This window comes from Pipistrellus hanaki, assembly GCF_964339955.1.
Source record: "Pipistrellus hanaki genome assembly, chromosome: 1".
NCBI lineage: Eukaryota > Metazoa > Chordata > Mammalia > Chiroptera > Vespertilionidae > Pipistrellus > Pipistrellus hanaki.
This window is the reverse complement of record NC_140503.1, coordinates 134,258,844-134,278,771: the sequence shown is the minus strand read 5'-3', so window position 1 is coordinate 134,278,771 and position 19,928 is coordinate 134,258,844. Positions and strand designations below refer to the sequence as shown.

Genomic DNA, 19,928 nt, shown 5'->3' with positions numbered 1-19,928 from the left:
AGAAAAATGAACAAAATAGCAGAATCTCGCTCAGTTATAAGAGAAAATTATGCTAGGTTTTGTTTTCATGAAAATGAAAAATTAAGTGCCTACTCTGTGCCCAGCACGGACCTGGGCAGTGGGGAAACAGCAAACATCCCAGCAGCTTTCCTAGGGAAGAGCGTGGGTTAGATGTGCAGGTGTTCTGACCCCTAAAGGGAGACAGACTTGCTCGCCTGGTCATAGGCTAAGGTCACCACAGACTTTTTGGCTAAGGAGGGTGTTTTTTCTTGCCTGAAAGGAGGGAAAACAAATATGTTTTCTGAGAGTTATAGGGACTGAGGGCTGTACGCCCAGTTCTTTTTCTAAACTTACTAATCACAGTCACTCTACCACCTTAGGAGTGAGTAGGAGATTGGACAACAAGCCCAGTTCCTTGGGAAAACAATATACCTCTTCTGGCAGCCAAAGAAGTGAGGAAGAAGCACTTTCTGTGCCACCTGCCCCATTCCCCAGCTTTGCTCTAGGTCTCAATTTAGTGTGACCTACAAGACTGTTTCCATTCAGCCTCATCTAATGCTGATTATCTCAGAACTCCATCCACTCATGCTTCCCCACATTGCACTTGATGAAAATCTTGATAATCCTTCCATACCTTATGAAAGGCTCATCTCCTGCCATCCATCGGGCGGGTTTGATGACTCCCTCCACCATAACCTCACTCTCACCCTTCCTGACACTGTGTGACAGACCCTGTCATAGCATGTTTCCATACCAGTCACCCTGAGCAAATGGCAAACTTTCTTTTTCAGCAGCAAGTGTTACTTTTGTATAATTTTTCAGTAGCATAGTGATAATTAAATACTATTCACTCCACGAATCAAGAAATACCCAATTCTTTAAAAAACCAATTCTGTCACTGAAAACATTACGATGCTAGAACTCAGTAAAATGTGTGGGGTGGGGGGAAAGGGAAGAAAATGAAATTTTGAAGTTGTGTTTTTGTTGTTAAAAGATAGTTCAAAATATTTTAAAATTTCCTTTTGGTTTAAATTTGTAGAATAGAGCATATTGGAAAATTTCAACAATTCCTTTCTCATTGCCTACCCCAGTGAAATACCTCCTGTGTATCTTTAATTTTCGCTAAGGAATTCTGTGCTTTGCCAGCACAGCCAAGGGTTGCCAGCACAGCCAAGGATTCGGCGAGCCTGAGGGAGGCTGGTGAAGGATGAAGAAAAAGACAAGAGTATAAGATGGGTCTAGGTTCTAGGTGGATCTTCTGTGCCTTGCTGAGGCCACAGAACAGATTCAGACTGGAAAGCTGATGCTTTATTTATAGTCAAGGGAAAGCAAGATAATTTACAATGTTCTTGTAAGTTTCACTTGTTTTGGCAGCACTTGCTGCCCCTCCCACAGCCCACTAGCTACCCAGGAAAGACTTAGGGAGCAGTCACAAGATCAAGCTTAATTATGCTTAGAGGGCTGTACCCTCCAAACTGGGACTTGTTTGTGACTTTGCCAGCAGGTCAGTTGAAGGCTTAACCCTATAACTGCTTCCTACAGAATTCCATTGATACAACTGTAAAATTATTAATACAACTTAATAATAGAATATTTGCTATTTAATATAGCATAATTCTTTTAGCAGTCATTTTTAGCAGTATTTTCTTTGACATTGTTTTGAAATTTGTAACTAAAGAAGCCTTGAACAAATAGTAACAATAAATTTTGATTTTATTTTAGCAAAAGCACCTGGAAATTGAAAGAACTACTAAGTGGTTGAAAATGCTAAAAGGATGGGAAAAATACAAGAACTCTGAAAAGGTAATTTAAAATAATGTTACTTTCTGGTGAAACTATACAAGTTCAGTGTGGATTTTCCCAGGACAAGTTTCTGTTTAATTATAAGACTATAACATTTATATTCTTAAAAAACTTTTTTAGTTTAATTGGATTTTATTGAAATGCCTCAAAATAGAATTCTTTTTGTAAAAATGTTAAGATTCTGTTTAGTAATAAACAACATATAAAGTTATAAGACAGATCACAGACTGAAAAATTTTTAAACATACAAATTATGGATTAGTATACATGACATATATGCATATGTATGTATGATATATATGTATATCTATCATATATATGTATTTCCTATAACTCACTTATTTTTATTTATTTTTATGTTTTAATATTTTAAGAAAGATGATCTTAAATAGAATAATGTCACATGCAATAAACCTTAATATCTCAAGAAAAATGATTTTAAATATAATGGTACATGCAATAAACATCAATTATTTAAGAAAAATTATCTTAAATATAATAATATTACATGCAATACAAAATAGGATTCTTTATGTTGTAACAGAGTGCCCAGTTTAGATTGTTTTTCCAGTTAAGAGGCTGTATTGGGTAGGCTGGGTTTCAGGAGTGATTTAATCCAGCTGCTCAGTTACATTGCCAGTCACGTAATTTCTTTCCACTTGTCTTCTGCCTTCTGCAGTGTCAGCTTCACCATGAGGTTGGCTTCCCTTTGGGATCATAATTATTGCAGTAGTTTCAGGCTGCATATCCACATGCTGCACTGCTCAGAAAGGGAGGACTGGCTTCTGACCTCTTTCCTGAAACAGGAACAATCTCTTTTTCTAGAAGCTTCTAGCAAACCTCTTCTTTATTTTATTTTATTATTTTATTTTATTTCATTATTTTATTTATTTCATTATTTTATTTTATTTTATTTATTTTTGCCCTGCACTGAACTTGTACTTAGTTTTAAACCAATTAAAAAAATACATACCTATTAATATCACCACCAACCTCATCAAGAAATTTTTAAATATTGGTGAATTTTGAAGTTAATGGGATAGAAATTTTATAAAATTCTAATTTTGCTTGAAAGGTCAAATGTTATCAGTGGTACCAAATATTATCAGATATTTTCCTTAAAGTGATAGGCTTCATTTGTTTTTGAGAAAATGTTAAATACTCAAATCTGAATAACTTAGTTGGATTGCTCAGCAATTTTTTTCAAGTAATAGGATATTTCATGAAAAAAGCTGTTGATTCAGGTCATGAGTCAAACAATTTTGTAAGTGCTTTTTCTTGAGTCCATCATTGTACTTGGATGTGCAGAAAGGTGCTCAGTGTGTATTTCCCATGCCATCACTAAGAATATTAATACAATGTGTATTCACGAGTTGAGATTAAAATTAATTCTACTGCTTCATCTGAAGTAAAACAAACCTGTTTTAAACTGTGAGTGGAGAATACAAGTGACCACTAGTGCAGTGCTGCTAGTGTGCGCTTTGTGTGAAGGTGCCCGTAGTTTTATGACCATTGCTTGTCTGCTACCGTGTAAAAAGCTGTTATAGTGAAAAAGGCAACTAACATTTTAGTATTTTTAGGAGAACAGCTTTGGTCTCATGGACTGTGCTTTGAGAACAGCTAACATTTGTATTGACTTCCTCATAGTAAAATGGAGATAATCATACCCATTTCAAAGGGATGGAAAGTGAGCAATTAATGCATATATACACTCAGTACATACCTTGCAGAGTGTAAGCATTCAGTAAATATTCATTACTGCTGTTAGTTTTTTTGGAGGAAGTTTGGACAAAAAAAGAGGAAAATACAACTGAATTAACTATTAGGATTTCTATTTCCTCACATTTTTTTTTTCTGTTATTTTTTTTCCTTTTTGCATTGATATAAATCATGTGTCAATATTTGTTAATAAGAATTCCAGGGAAAGAAATCAGTTTCTTAGATTCTAATGAATATTATATAGAAACATTATTGCCTAATGGTTAGTAATAGACTCTGAAGCCAGGCCATCCCAGGTTCAAATCCCAGGTCCAACACTTCTCTAGCTGTGCGACCTCGGGGAAGATATTTTACCTTTTTCTGACTTAGTTTGCCCATCGTAAGATGGAGATAATAATAGCATTTACCTCTGAGTTGTTTTGAGGATTAAATGTTAATTCCTATAAAGCATCCTTAGTATGCAATCAGTAAGTGTTGCTTATTATTGCACTAAAAAAAAGGCTCTATGGCTAAATAAAGTAGAGAAAATCAGAGCTAAACATAGTTAAGCAGTGTTTCTTTACTATAGGACTATTGAGAGTCTTTAATACTATAAGTTGTGGTGGGAATTTTTAAGAGGGACCTGAACTTGTACAAAACTTATTTAACCATTAAAATCTTTTTTGTCCTGCGGTATATCACAATGCTCATGTCACTTTAAAAATTTTTTTTAAGTATTCTTATTTGTAGTTTAAGACTCTTATTTTATTTTCATCAGAAATGAGTACCTTGCTGATTTTATTTTCTGTGTGTTTTAGCATTATGTGTTGGAAGTCATGATGTTTTTAAGAGAATCAGTTCCAAGTTGAATGTTAGTTACAATGCCTGTGCTCTTGTTTAATATTTTGCTGAGTCTCTCAAATTGGCCTAAAATTGACAATTATACTTTACCTTTTGTCTTTGTGGAATGATTGCTCAAGTGGTAATTATAGGATAAATTTTGGTGCATTATACCTATGCTTTAATCTCATATTCAGTCTAATAAGGTATTTGTAGAGTTGTATGGCTTTATTTTCTTGCCTAGTATATATAGATATAGGTATAGGTATAGACATAGACATAGACATAGATATAGATATATAGATATATAGATATATTTATGATGGTATATAAGCCTCTGTAAAATGGGCAATTCTCTAGGCTATCATTCTGCACAACAACTCTGGTTAATTTAGTTCCCAGTAAGAGAGATTTTAACAGAACTATTTCTTTGATGTATAATTTTTAAAACACTTTCCCACAACCATAATGGTAGAATTATTGGATGACATATATGGTCCATTTTAGTGTGAACAGAATGCACCTTCTAAAATAATCACTGCTTTCAAATCATATCTAGTTTTAAATTGCGTTGAAGTAAAAAAGCAGCATGTATTTTTCTTCTCTTCTAAGAGGAGCAGGTATAAGTTTTCTTTCCACAGATTACTTATTTACAACGTAGTAAACAAAGATTCGTAGAAATATATACATATATACATATATACACGTATATATGTATATATACATATGTGTACACACACACACACACACACACATATATGCTATAGAGGCACAGTGCACAAGATTCATGCACTCAAAGGGGGTGTCCGTCAGCCTGGCCTGCGTCCTCTCACAGTCCAGGAGCGCTCAGGAGATGTCCGACTGACAGCTTAGGCCCAGTCCTCAAAGGGAGAGGGCCTCAGCTGTCAGTTGGACATCCTTAAGGCTTTCTCAGAGGTGGGAGAGGCTCTCGTCACCACTGCTGCACTCGCCAGCTGTGAGCCGTGAGCCCGGCTTCTGGCTGAGCAGCTTTCCCCTATGGGAGGGCACTCATCATAGGGGCAGCTCCTGCATTGAGCATCTGCCTCCTGATGATCAGTGCGCATCATAGCAACCAGTCGTTAGGTCAGTTTGCATATTACTCTTTTATTATAGAGGACCAGTATACAGGGATCAGGCCTGAACCTGCAGTCAGATATCTCTTTCATAATCTAAGACTGCTGTCTCCTAACTGCTCATCTGCCTGCCTGCCTGCCTGCCTGATTGCCCCTAACCACTCTGCCTGCCGGGCTGCTCGCCCCCAACTGCCCTTCCCCGTCAGCCTGATCGCCCCCATGCTGGCCTGCTCGCCCACACCTTCTCTCCCCATTGGACTGCTCGCCCCCAACTGCCCCCCGGTAGCCTGCTCACTCCAAACTGCCCCCCTCCACTGACCTGATCACCTCCAACTGACCCCCACTGACAGCCTGCTCATCCCCAACTGGCCCCCCTGCTGGTCTGCTTACCTCCAACGGCCCCCCCTCCACCAGTCTGATCACCCACAACTGTCCTCCCCGCTTGGCCTCTTAACGGCCTCTATCTTGGCCCCGCCACCATAGGTTTATCCAGAAGAATGTCCCGAAGATCTCCTGGAAGGTCTCCCAGTCTAATTGGCATATTACCCTTTTATTAGTATATATAGAGGCCTGGTGCACTGATGGAGGCCGGCTGGTTTGCCCTGAAGGGTGTCCCGGATCAGGGTGGAGGTCCTGCTGGGATGCCTGGATAGCCTGGGTGAGGGGCTGAGGGCTGTTTTCAGACTGGCCATGTCCTCCAGCAACCCAAGCTCCCAGCCCCTCCTTTTTTTTTTTCCTTTCTTTTTTTTTTCAGCACCTCCTTGAGTGGAGGCCAGGGCTGACTGGAAGCAGGTAACTGGGATTTATTTATCTTCTATAATTGAAACTTTGTAGCCTTGAACAGAGGCCAGAGCCAGCAAGGGCAAGCTTGGCTTCCTCCATTGCTGGGGGCAACCCAATCCTCCTGCTCACTCAAGCTCTATGGTAACTGCATATTTGCTCTGATTGGCTGGTGGGCATAGCAGAGATACAGTCAATTTGCATGTTTCTCTTTTATTAGATAGGATTTTAATCCTCATCTGAGGATATTTTACATTGATTTTTAGAGAGAGTGGAAGAGAAAGGGAGAGAGAGAAATAGCAATATGAAACACATTGATTGGTTGCCTCCAACATGAGCCCTGACTAGGCCCAGGGCAGGGAGGAACCTGCAACCAAGGTATGTGCTCTTGACCAGAATCTAACCCAGCACCCTTCAGTCTGAAGGCCAATGCTTATCCGCTAAGCCAAACCAACTAGGGCCATAGAAATATCTTGAAATAAAAATATAGCCCTCATAGAGAATATTTGGGTTTTTAAGATATAAGCATTGATGAAAATGTTTCCAGTAAGGCTGTTTGTGTTGCCTGTGTATTCTCACAGTGACTGATCCCTATGTACAATAGTATGTATTTTTTAACTATAGTCTATTAAAGGAAGTAATCTCTGTTACGTGGAGCTCATTATGATTTAACCAGTCATGATGTAAGGTGTTTTAAGTCACAGCAAGGTACCTACTACAGATACATATATTTTTCTCTTGATCAAATAACTGAATGGATCTTTGTTGGTCAAATAATTAATGGACTCATATTAGCCAACATTTTATTTTACTGATGTAAAATGAAGGCACCACTAAGCAAGAGGTCCTATGGCCAGATTTTGGGGCTCGTTCATTGAATCATCTTTTCCACTAGCTTTTCCTTTTGTTGTTTTTCAATAAGAGGTCAGAAGGGAATAGAAGGCAATTATAAAATGCAGGAGGGCCTGTGGATGGTTTTAAACTTTTTCAGATACAATTGTGGAGCCTCGTGCCTATTTGGAGGCAGAGATCAAGGAGGCAGTGGAGCAAGGATGATTACAGGAAATGGGGAGGCAGTGAGGAGCATCAGCAGCTCTGAGGATGAACTTGTGTTTCATGGTGTACACTGCAGTTTTGAAAGTCCTATAAAATTGAGTTAAACTTGCTGGGCTGACAGATTTGCTCTCTGGCAGCCATGATGACGTGGACCGGCACACTTATTACTGTTTCAGAATCACTCAGGTTTGAAATAGGTATTGAAAACATCAGGCGAGTTAATGGAATTGTTTTTTTTTTAGTTGATGGATTTTTTAATGTATCTGTCTGACTAAGGTAGACTGCTTGATTTTATTGACAAGTAAACAGATATGCTGAAAACAAAAGTAGATTTCAGACAACCTTACTTATTTTTTCCTTAAAGATTTTATATAATATATATTTGTAAAATTATAACAGAATTTTAATGATAGTACTTTTCAATTAGAATATTAAAATACATTGTTAAACTATATGTGGTAGTTCTATATCATGGTTGTTAAGACTATGGCCTCTAAAGTAATACTGAATTTCAGTTCTTCCCAATTTATTAGAATGACTTTGAGCTAGTTATTTAACCTTTCCACATCTTAATGTTCTCACCCTTAAAATTGGAATGATAATAATAGTACCTACCTCTTTAGGAGTGTAATAATATTACACGGAATAAATTGATCTAGAATAGTGATTTTTAACTGGTGTGCCACAAGAATTTTAAAAACATGCATACCTGACTAGTCAGGGCACTGACCTCTTTCCCTTAGATTGTCAAATAAAAAAAATGACAACAACTAATACGTACAATAGCCATCTGGTGTGATTACCTTATCTTGAACCATAAATGTATAGGCCATATAATAGAGTTGTATTTTATTGATCACATAATGTAATAAGGTTGTGTCTGATTGGTTAAGTCTTGGTACCAGAAATCCTATCTATAAGTATAGGCACTTGATTTTAAAAAAAATCAAGACACTTTGAAACAAAAAAGGATAGGTAATTACTACTACTATTTTTTTTTTAAATCAATCAAAAGTAAATCTATTTTTCTCACATTGGTGAAGAATACAATATATTTTTTGGTGTACTGCAGAATTGTAGTAATTAGTTTATGGGTGGCATGAGATAAAAAAAGGTTGAAAATTTCTGATCTAGAAACAAATATGTTGTCTCCTAATAAATCATCTGAAAATGTTAGTGTAATTGTTATTAACATTGTTATTACTGTTAGATTCATCATTATTCTCACCCTCATCCCCACCTTCATTTTCTCTTCTTGGCAAATCCCTATGTTTCCTTCAGTATTGGGTTTATTGCCATCTTGTCTGAAAGAAACTTTTCCTAACAAGAATTCATCCCTTCCCTCCTCCCTGCATTATAGTACCTCTAATGCAGTCTCAGGATGAGAGGCACTGTGTTGGACCAAGAAAAGTGACCATCACGGGAGATTTACTGACCTCACTCCCAACACTTTTATCTGTAAACTTTTTCTGTTTTCCCCTTGGAATCTCACTATCCTACATAAGGACTAACTGTCCCCTGGTGTTATTTCTGCAGATCTACAGGTAATGCTTACCATTCTCCTTTTACCAACCTTGCCTACTTCTGGGGGAGTCTGTACTCATCACAACTTCTTCTGACAGAGTGGGATGTTCAGCTCTGACAGCAACTTGTGTATGTGGCTTTATTATATTATGTTAAAATTATCTGCTTACATACTTCTCTTTCCCAGCACACTATGAGCTGCACAGAACTTTTTCATGTTTGTAGCCCTAGTACCTTGTAAGTGTTGGCCACAAGCAGGCAGTCATTACAGTTTCTTTTTTGAATGAATGAATGAATGAATTTATAAATTGGGACAGTCAGCTATCACCTAACAAATTTTGCAACTTTAATAAAGCTGTAATCTCTAGGAGGTGGTGCAGAAGTACCTTGAAGTAGGAATAAGAAGATAATTCTCTAACCTAGGCGAACCACTTCTCTGTCCCTTGATTTCCTGAGTTATTCTAGAAAATATGAGACATTACATTGTCCATTGAAAGATTCTTAACAAATGTAAACTGGACTATTGTTCTGGAGAATAAACAAATTTTATTACAACTGCTGTGCTTTGACGTAATTTCTACTGTTTTATAAAATGTTTATGATAGTTGAAAATTTGTGATGAAAGATATATAACTGTAAGTCAGCCTGTTATATAAATATTTTAAACATAATAAACATAATTAAAAATTCTTATTTTGGGATCTCATAATTTATTTTCTTTTTTTAATTTTGCATTTATTGGAGTGGCATTGGTTAACAAAAGTGTATAGGTTTCAGGTGTACAATTCTATAATACATCATCTGTATATTGTAGTATGTGTTCACCACCCAGAGTCAAGTCTCCTTCGTCACCATTTATCCCCCTTTTCCCTCTTCCACTTCCTTCACCCTCCTTTCCCTCTGGTAATTACCATACTGTTGTCTGTGTCTAAGTGTTTTTTGTTTGTTTGTTTTTGCTTAATTCCTTCACTTTTTTTCACCCAGCCCTTCTACCCCCTCCACTCTAACTGCTATCAGTCTGTTCTCTATCTGTATTTTTTTTTTTCTGTCTATATATGACTTTTGTACATGCTTCATTTCATTACCCCTCACAGCTTAAATTCAGATTTATATTTTATTTTACTTTTAAGTTTTAGGTACAATTTTATTACCATTATTTTGATAGTTTTTGATCTTGGACTTCCTTAATACATGTTCCTTGTATTTTAGTAAATAAGAACAGTTGAGCAGAATAATGGATACTATATGTGGTCTTGAAAGATAGTCTTTGTTTTTTATAAAATGTAAAATCAGTATTTTTTACTAATTGGTAAGTCTTATGTGTCCTGTTTGACAAGCCATTCTACCTCTTTGTGATTTACTTTCAATATCTATAAAATTGGGATAATAATTCTTATAGAGTTGTCAATATGATTAAATGAGATAAATATCTGTAAATAACTTTTAAAAGTTTTCTCATTAAAAGTTTACTTTAATTGTCACTGTTGATGATGATAGTGATAATGTACCAGCATTTCTTTTTCAACCTTTTCCATATGTGACTAATTGTTTTATTTGAGCCCTGTAGTAACACTGGACCATTAATTTTTTATTGCTATCTGATATTTCTCTATTATTTCTTCCCAATTTATCATAGAATTTGTTGGGTTTTCTCCTAAATTTCTATGAAACTTTAAGATAAGTAATAGACAGCAATTTATATACGATTGTTGAATGCAGAATTGAGTGACAACAATCAAATGTCAAAAAGCTTTTTAAGTAAAATATAGTTTAAGAAGTACATGTCAGAGCTCTTATTTTACTCTTTGAAAAACATCTGCTTAATGGAGATTCAAGTCTATCAAAGTTAATCTACTTACCTGCCATTATATTCTACTTGGCTATTAAAATTCCACATTTTACATTTGTAATAATTTCCATACTTTCTGATATTTATATCAGACCAGAGGCCCAGTGCACAGGTGGGGTCCCTTGGGTGGCCTGCGGGGATCACACCCAAGCTTGCTCCCCCAGACTCACAGCCCCACTTGGCCTGGCACCGCCCCCTCACCTGCTACACCATCTTACCTGCAGAGCAATTGATCAAGCGCCTGGGAGCCTGGCGGTGGCCCCGCCCCCTGCCACCACTGCCTCCGGTGGCAACTGGACCCCCATTCGCACCTCCTTGGCCTGGCGCCATCTGCTCATCTGCTCAACCATCCCACCACAGCCCCACTCATGGGCTGGCAGCGCCTCCCCTGCTGCCCACTGCCAGCGCCGTGTCACTGATGCCTGTCATTTTCCAGGCCACCCCCTGGTGGTCAGTGCACATCATAGCAAGTGGTCAAATTCCCGGTCTCCAAACGACCGCCTGAGGGGACAATTTGCGTATTAGGCTTTTATTATATAGTTTGCTTATAGTGTAGCACCTTCACTGTAGAAATTTAGGAGATAATTTGAAGTAACTTTTAGTGGATGATATATCTTTAAAAAGTATATTATGATTTTGATGTGAATATAGATGACAGACTTTCTTTAAGAAAATAAATCATTTGCTTTTTTACCACATTCAGTTTGTAGCTAATGGTGGTAAATGTTTAATACATAGGAAATGTTACAAGTAGTAGAGTCTAGTTTATCTAATTGAATCAATTTCACAATATTCACTGTTCCATAGTAAAAGTTGCTCTATAGTGTCACTCCTTTTAAACCATTTAATCAAAGTTTCTTAAAGCTTTAGTTTATAAAAATGTAAGTAGTATAGTGGTGGATGTTGAACTCTGTTTATTCATAATTCACCAACATTTCATTTATTAAAATTTGCATCTTATTTTCTTAGCCATACTTTTAAATACATTATTTTAATCATAAGGATATAAGTTTCCAAGTTTTATTATTCAAACTTTATAATGACCATAATAGGTTTGTATGTTATGTTGAGTAATTAGCCTTGAGGAAAAACATATAATTACAAGAATGGAGAATTGAGTGATTCTTAGAAGATTAGCAATATACTTTCAAGGAACCAAAGAATTGATGACACTGATGTTGTATGGATAATTTCATTCAAAAGTGATGGTATTCCTTCCTGATGGGGATTTATTAATATTTTTGTCTGATCAGATAGGATCTGTGTCACTAAGAAAAGGAAAAAGATTTTCCTGAATAAATTATTAATAATTGAAAAGAGAAGAGGAAAGGGTGGGGGAGGAGAGGGTAATGAAGGTTGTGGGTGGAATTAACTAAGATTATAAGATGTAGGGGCCTGCTTTGTTCTAAAGAGCCCAGGGAGAAGATGATAAGATTGTGGGAAAGAGAGTAGGGGTTAATAGCACTGTCTATACTCTATGAAGACTTCTGGCAATAGGAAACCTTTTTGCTGTTTGGATCCTTTTAGGTATATGGATTAAAAGGAAGAAAGTATGTAATCAGTTGATTACACATCAATAGGGAATGTGTAAAATAGATGTTCACAACTTTAAAAAAGCATTGATTATGCTTTCATGCTACTTAGGGAGCACCTTTGTTATGAATGGCATGGAAATACTAATGTAGTATGCATATTTAACATTTTATTACTTTCTGCATTTATGTCTCTATTAAAATCTGAAAAATAGAGATGATAATATCCAAATGTGCCATGTTAAAAATGTGTAATTAATTATTATGGATACTATGAAAATAAAAGACTAACAAATATTAATTTTATTTAAGGGACCAGTCTAAGCTTTTGTCAGTTGGTAATTTCAATTTATGTTTCCTTTCAATAAGTTTCATAGGAGAATTTACAAAGGGATCCCACTTCAGCTCCGAGGTGAAGTCTGGGCTCTACTTCTTGAGATCCCAAAAATGAAAGAAGAAACAAGAGACCTTTATAATGTGAGTATCTGACATCAAGCTGTTATTTTGAAATTCAAAAGTAAAATCCTTTTTTTTTTTTTTTTTTTTAGCATTCATGGTGATGTAAGGTATTCGTATCATTATTTGAAATTATATTAAAACTAGAGGCCTAGTGCACAGATTCATGCACCAGAGGATTCCCTCTGCCTGTCCTGAGCCCTCTTGCAATCCAGGTGCGGGTGAAGCAGATTCAGGGCAACAGTGCCCCAGCAGCAACCTAACCCACAGCTGATTCTGTGGGGAATTGGGCTCCCTCCTCCCTTCTCTCTGTGTCCGGGTTGCAGATGAAGCAGATTCAGGACCAGTGCCCCAGCAGCAACCTAATCTATGGCCAATTCTGCGACTAATCGCACTCCCTTCCTTATTGGATGACGCATCTGCCCCCTGGTGGTCATTGCACATCATAGCTACCAGGCACATGGTGGGACAGTCCCTTAGCCATAGATAGATAGATAGATAGATAGATAGATAGATAGATAGATAGACAGACAGACAGACAGACAGACACTAGAGGCCAGGTGCATGCAATTCGTGGGGGAAAGGGGGTGTCCCTTAGCCCAGCCTGCACCCTCTCCAATCTGAGATTCCTAAAGGGATGTCCGACTGCCTGTTTAGGCCCAATCCAAGTGGGATCGGGCCTAAACAGGCAGTTGTACACCCCTCTCACAATCCAGAACTGATGGCTCTCAACAGCTTGCTTGCCTGCCTGCCTGCCTGCCTGCCTGCCTGCCTGCCTGCCTGATTGCCGCTAAATGCTTCTGCCTCCCAGCCTGATCACCCCTAATCACTCCCCTGCCAGCCTGATCGACACCTAACTGATCCTCTGTCAGCCCGATTGCCTCTAACTGCCCTCCTCTGCCAGCCTGGTCACCCTAACTGTCCCCTCTTGCAAGCCTGGTCACTCCCAACTACCCTCCCCTGCCAGCCTGGTCGCCCCCAACAGCCCTCCCCTGCAGGCCTGATTGCTCCTAACTGCCCTCCCCTGTAGGCCCTAATTGTCCTCTGCTGTCCAAGTCACCCCTAACTTCCCTCCCTTGCTAGCCTGGTTGCCCTTAACTGCCCTCCTCTGCCAGCCTGGTTGCCCCTAACTGTCCTCCCCTGCAGCCTGGTCACCCCCAACTGCCTTACCCTGCCGGCCCAGTCGCCCCTAACTGCCCTCCCTTGCCAGTTTGGTTGCTCCTAACTGCCCTCCCTTCCAGGCCTGGTCACCCCAACTGCCCTACCCTGCAGGCCTGGTCGCTCCCAACTGTCCTCCTCTACAGACCTGGGTCTCCCCCAACTGCCCTCCCCTGCTGGCCTGATCGCCCACAATTGCACTCCCCTACTGGCTATCTTGTGGTGGCCATCTTGTGTCCACATGGGGCAGCTATCTTGTGTTAGAGTGATGGTCAATTTGCATATTACTCTTTTATTAGATAGGATGTTACTAAATTGGGTTTAATAGGGCTATTATCTGTTTTCTTGGCAGTTTTATTTATTGCACTCTACTTCCTAAATTTTAAACAGATACTTCAGTGAAAATGTTATTTTCTGGATCAGTCAGTAAGTTATCAAGTGCTTTTCAAATACTTGAAATGATCAGTCAGTGTTGGGCCATATTCATAAGAAAAATTGACTAAGTCCTAATTGTAGCTGCTTGTTTTCAAGGTAGTATTGATATAGAGATTTACAGTGCCACTTTTATTTATGGGAAAATAATAGAGTTTAGTTTTTCCAGCAACTGCCTGCATATGATTGACTGTTTTCTTATAAATGTGAGAAAGAAGAATTTTTTTTTTAATAATTATTAGGCTAACTCTAGGTTTTATTATTTATTAATGAAAAGTGAAACTGTGACTCAATGATCAATCATGTGTTCCTTAAATTACCTAATGCATAAAATTTACTTTTTTGTCATCTCAGCTATTTCCCTTTGAAACCTAAATTTTATATCCGTCTTTGAAAGGAGTAAAACACTTATATCTAAAAATCAGTTTGGAATATATTCCTCAGAAAATGTATATAAATAGAATAAATTAGAATAAATGGAAAAATGATAAACACAGTTTCAATTATATAAAGGAGGCTTTGAAATGCTCTTTTGGTATTTTCTTTTTAATATAGGTAAAATTTCATCAAAATGGAGGTAAAAAAAATACTGGCTTAATTTAAAGAATTGCTCATTTTGTACAAAAATTTAAAAATTAGCTGATTGGATCCTACGCAGACTATAAGTTTATATGTCTCAAGATTTTTAATATACATATTTAATATTTTTATTGATTTCAGAGAAGAAGGGATAGAGAAAGATAGAAACCATTAATGATGACAGAGAATAATTTATTGGCTGCCTCCTGCATTCCCCCTGCTAGGGATCAAGCCCATAGCCCTGGCAAGTGCCCTAACTGGAAATTGAACTGTGATCTTTGGTTCATAGGTCAATGCTCAACCACTGAGCTACACAAGGAATATGTATCATGATTTTTGAGTTTTAAATTATTATTTTGTACTGTTGATTAAGTATTTGCTTTTAGTGTCGTAGTGCATCAGTGTTGAAAATTGTGTCTGAAAGAACATATATGAAATCTAATCCCAGCACCTCCTAAGTGTGTCTGGCATGTGGTATGTGCTCAGTAAATATTTGTTTAATAAAATAAGTAAATTATTTTTTGTTTATTTGTTAATTCTTACCCAGAGATATTTTTTCCATTGATATTTAGAGAGAGAGGAAGGGAGGGAGGGAGGGAGGGAGGGAGGGAGGGAAGGAGGGAGGGAGGGAGATATCTAGAGTGAACCATTGATGTGAGAGAGACACATCAATTGGTTGCCTCTTGCATGCATCCTGGACCAGGACCAGGGATAGAGCCTGCAACCAAGGTGCATGCTCTTGACCAGAATTGAACCCCCAGACCCTTCAGTCTGAAGGCTGAAGCTCTATCCACTGAGCCAAACCGGTTCGGGCAAGAAGTAAATTACTTTTATTCAGCATACCGTATTCATTTCCTAGGGCTGAAATAACAAAGTATCACAATCTGAGTGGCTTAACACAATGGAAACTTATTCTCCTACAATTGTGGAGAAGACAGTCTGAAATCACATGATACTTGACTTTCTCTGACTGGCTTATTTTACTTAGCAAAATGTTCTCCAGGATTTAGAAGCAGCCTAACTGTCCATCACTAGATGAGTGGATTTAAAAAAAAAAAAAAAGCTGTGGTACATTTACATAATAGAATACTGCCCTGCCATAAAAAGGAAGAAACTTTTACTCTTTTGCAGCAGCATGAATGAACCTGGAGAACATTATGTCTCATCATTATTTGTCTCTCTGGGGCCTAGTGAAATATCCTACAGATGGTAGAGGTTCAGTCTATTGTGGTTAACAACCTCATCTACAGCCTTAGTGGGGCTTAATAATCTTGTAAGCCAAACCCACAGTGCTAGTTCTTCATCTAAATGCATTCCACACAACTTCTGTCTTCAGTTTTGTAGGTTCATTAGAATCTATTTCTTTTAAATAAGATGTTTCTTATACTAGAGGTCCAGTGCACGAATTCATACACCGGTGGGGTCCTTCAGCTTAGCCTGTGGGGATTGGGCAGAAACTGGCAGTCTGCTGACGCCACTCCCACTCATCCCAGCCCCGCTGTGCCTGTTGCTCCACTGCAGTCTCCCAGCAGGCTCATGCCCAGGCAGTTCCCATGCCGGTGCCTATCCTGGTCCCAGTCCACACAGGGAAGGGGTGTGCAGGGGGTATGTCTTTGGAAGAGGCTTGCGCCACCACAGTGGTGCTCTATAGCTGTGAGCTGCCCATTGGGCAGCTGAGTGGCACTCCCATTGTGGGAGCACACTGACTACCAGGGGCAGCTCCTGCATTGAGTGTCTGCCCCCTGGTGGTCATAGCGAACGGTCGAATGATCGCCAACCTCCTTTCATTAGGCTGCCCTAGCTGGTTTGGCTCAGTGGATAGAGTGTTGGCCTGCAGACTGAAAGGTCCCAGGTTGATTCCAGTCAAAGGCTCATGCCTGGGTTATGGTATCGATCCCCAATAGGGGGCGGGCAGGAGGCAGCCGATCAGTGATTCTCTCTTACCATTGTTGTTTCTATCTCTCTCTCCCTTCCTTTCTGATATCAATAATACACACACACACACAGATGTGTTACTTCCTTTTCAACTAAATTTTATGTGAATTCTATTTTATCATGTCTTATCAAACATTTTCTTTCTTTGTTTTGATAGCTTTTACCAGGAGGCCTAGAGGACAACAATTGAACCTCTTTACTTACCCATTACCTTTTCCCCAGATATTTAAAGAGCAAATATGTAAAGATTATTTTTAAAGCTAAATTTTTGTAATGTTTTCTGGACCAACTTACATCATATAGAGCACATAATAATGTATTAGTGGTCATATGATTCCAGTACAACACTCCTAAGTTATCTTCCTCTGTCCTTGGAACTCTGAAGGCACCATGGTTAGTTGGAATGTTTTAGAAACTACAGAGCTGCTCTTCTCTGAGCTCCACCTCAAAACACAAAACTACATCTACACTCACATCCAATATCTCTTTTTTTTCACGTTTAGCTTAAGTCGGGAATTAACAATTATATTTTATGTATATTTTTGGAATAGATTTTAGCAGAAATATATTACCAGTTTACAGTCAATGGGTCAATATAACATATGTGTATAGATGGCTTAATGAGACTTAATCATGGGTAAGTATAAATTATATAAGTCTTAATCTCCCATCTGATTAAACATGGGTGAAATGCCACTAAATTGACAGGAGAGGGTGTTTTAAAAGACAAACCCACAAGGAAGAAAAAAATAGGAGAAGAGATAACAGCTGCCAATTTTTGAAAACTAGAATTCAAACAAATATTTTGTAGTCTTAGCAAACCTGAGAAAACTAATCATAAGCTAGTAGTGAGAAATTGGAGAAACACTTAATTTATATTTCAGAATCTCCACAAGTCTTGATAATTACCAATTCCAGGTGCCTCTGGAAGTGGAAGTGAAGCTAAACACAGTGGTTAAAAGTCCGTTGCAGAAGCATTTAGAGCCCTTAAGTCTCCTTCCCCAACCCAAGCAGAAGATTGGAGGTTCACCATTTGGGCCTTTGGACTGGAGAACACAGCCATTGCTGAGTGTGGGCTGCTGTAACGCATGCACAGAGGAATTGAATATCCTGAATTTGGGGCATTGCAGTCTTTCCTTCCACTCAGCTCCTAGAACATCGACTGCTGGGTGCCTGTCTTTTTGGCAGATCAGAAGAGCCTTTTCTGGAAAATCTGACCACCTTAAGAAAATTAACCCAAAGATACTGACTTCAGGGGGACCCCAGTGAAACTACCCAACCACTGAAGACAATTGTGAATCCCCACCTCTGCACAGAAAGCTTTCCACCAGCTGTTCGTCTGCTACTTTTAAATATACGAGACAACGAAGTGTCGCTGTTCATTTAAGGAAAGGAGCTAATATGAAAGATAAATGAGGACAAATGAAAAAAAGGAACTTGCAAAAAACAAACTACGGTAGAAGAAAACAAAACAACTATCAGTATCTTCAGAAGGATAAAAATAGATATTGCATCCATAAAATAAGTATAGAATGCTCTTAAAGGGAACATTTGAGAACAGCAAAGGGTTTGTTATTATAAAAATGATAATAGAAATGAAAGATTCTAGAGGAGGGCTGAAAATAACAATTGAAGAATTTTCTCAGAAAGTGGATTATGATGTCAAAGAGATGGAAATAATAGAGAAAAAATAAGAAAATTAAATGACAGCCCAGGAGATCCAACACTGTAATATTAAGAGTTCCAAAAAGAGAAAATGGGAACGTGGGAGGGGAGGCTGGGGAAATCAACAAAGAAATTATTGAAGAAAATTGTTCAGAACTGAGAGATGTATGAGTTTTTAAGATTGAAAAGATCCATCAAATGCCCAATCATGTGGATAAAAATAGATCCAAACCAAGCACAAAAAATGTGTTTCAGACCTAGAGAGAGAAACTCCTATAAGCTTCTAGAGAGAAAAAAACAGACTTTATATAATGAAGCATGAATTAGAATGGAAACAATGGAAGTTAGAAGACAATGAAGGCAATGCCTTTTGAGCAAAAATATTTTCCAATTTAGAACTCAAAATGGCCAAATATTTAAGAAAGGGGGTAGCTATCAGACATTCAAAGTTTCAAAAAATACAGCCTTTCACAGGAGCTATTGGAGGATGTGGTCCTCCGGAACAAGGAAATAAACCAGGAAAGATGATGTGAAATGCAGGAAACGGGACCCAAGCAAGGAGAGGCCTAGCAGATGGTGAAGGGAGACCCAAGACACCTGTGCAGTAGCCCAAACTAGAGCAGGTCAAAAGGCTCTGGGAGCAATGTCTGCAAACAGTTGAAATTGGGAAAATACCCCTTCTATTTGAGCATCACCAGAAGAAATTTATGCAACTTAAAGTGAGTTTGGGATTGAGTTAGTGACAGCTATGTAGAAGACAAACAGATCAAGAAATAATGCAATGATCAAGAAAAACAAGAATATTTGGAAAGAAAAAAAGAAATCATAGTAGACTAGATGGCTTAGCTATGAAGAGCTTTTACATTGCAATGCAAACACCAAAAAGTTCTCTGTCCAAAATTAGCATCTACCTCTATTGATAGGACAGGAGGGGAAAGGGGATGGGAAAAGAGGGAATGGGAATAGTAGAGATGGGGGTGAATAGGAGAGAAACTTTTCATTGTGTATCTTTTTATGTTTTTTCATGTTTGAACAATGGGAATGATTTCCCTAAACCAAAAGAACTTTTAAAATGAAAATTATTTTACTACTTGTCAAAATATGCTTTCTCCCCCCCCCCCCTTTTTTTTTTCCTCTTCAGAAATTAAAACACAAAGCACGTAGTTGTTCACCTGATATCAGACAAATAGACCTTGATGTCAACCGCACATTTAGGGACCATATTATGTTTAGAGACAGATACGGTGTCAAGTAAGTAAAGTTTAATATTATGCTTTGTAAATAGTCTGAATCAAAATTTTTATTAACTTAAATATTTTAGTGTTTAGACTGTCTCCTAAAGACTAATAATTTTCATTCAGGTCCCGAAGTTTTATGCTTTGCAAATCATTTGGTTCATGTGTGAAACTTAGGTTCAAAGTTAACTTAAACTTTAAAATTTTTTACATAGTTGGTGCTACAAAATTGTTAAAAGAATCATGATATTTGAATTCTTAAAAATATGACACTTTTATTAAACATCTTGGA

At 38.0% G+C, this 19,928-nt stretch overlaps 1 protein-coding gene across 1 annotated transcript in view; it reads left to right on the top strand.

Moving 5' to 3' along the window:
• USP6NL (USP6 N-terminal like) overlaps positions 1–19,928 on the top strand; it is a 173,990-nt gene that overhangs the window by 118,902 nt on the left and 35,160 nt on the right. Inside the window, exons 6-8 of the mRNA XM_084888480.1 lie at positions 1,723–1,803; positions 12,546–12,653; positions 19,543–19,652. Of these exons, the coding sequence (XP_084744606.1) occupies positions 1,723–1,803; positions 12,546–12,653; positions 19,543–19,652 (299 nt within the window). The remainder of the gene's footprint in view (positions 1–1,722; positions 1,804–12,545; positions 12,654–19,542; positions 19,653–19,928) is intronic.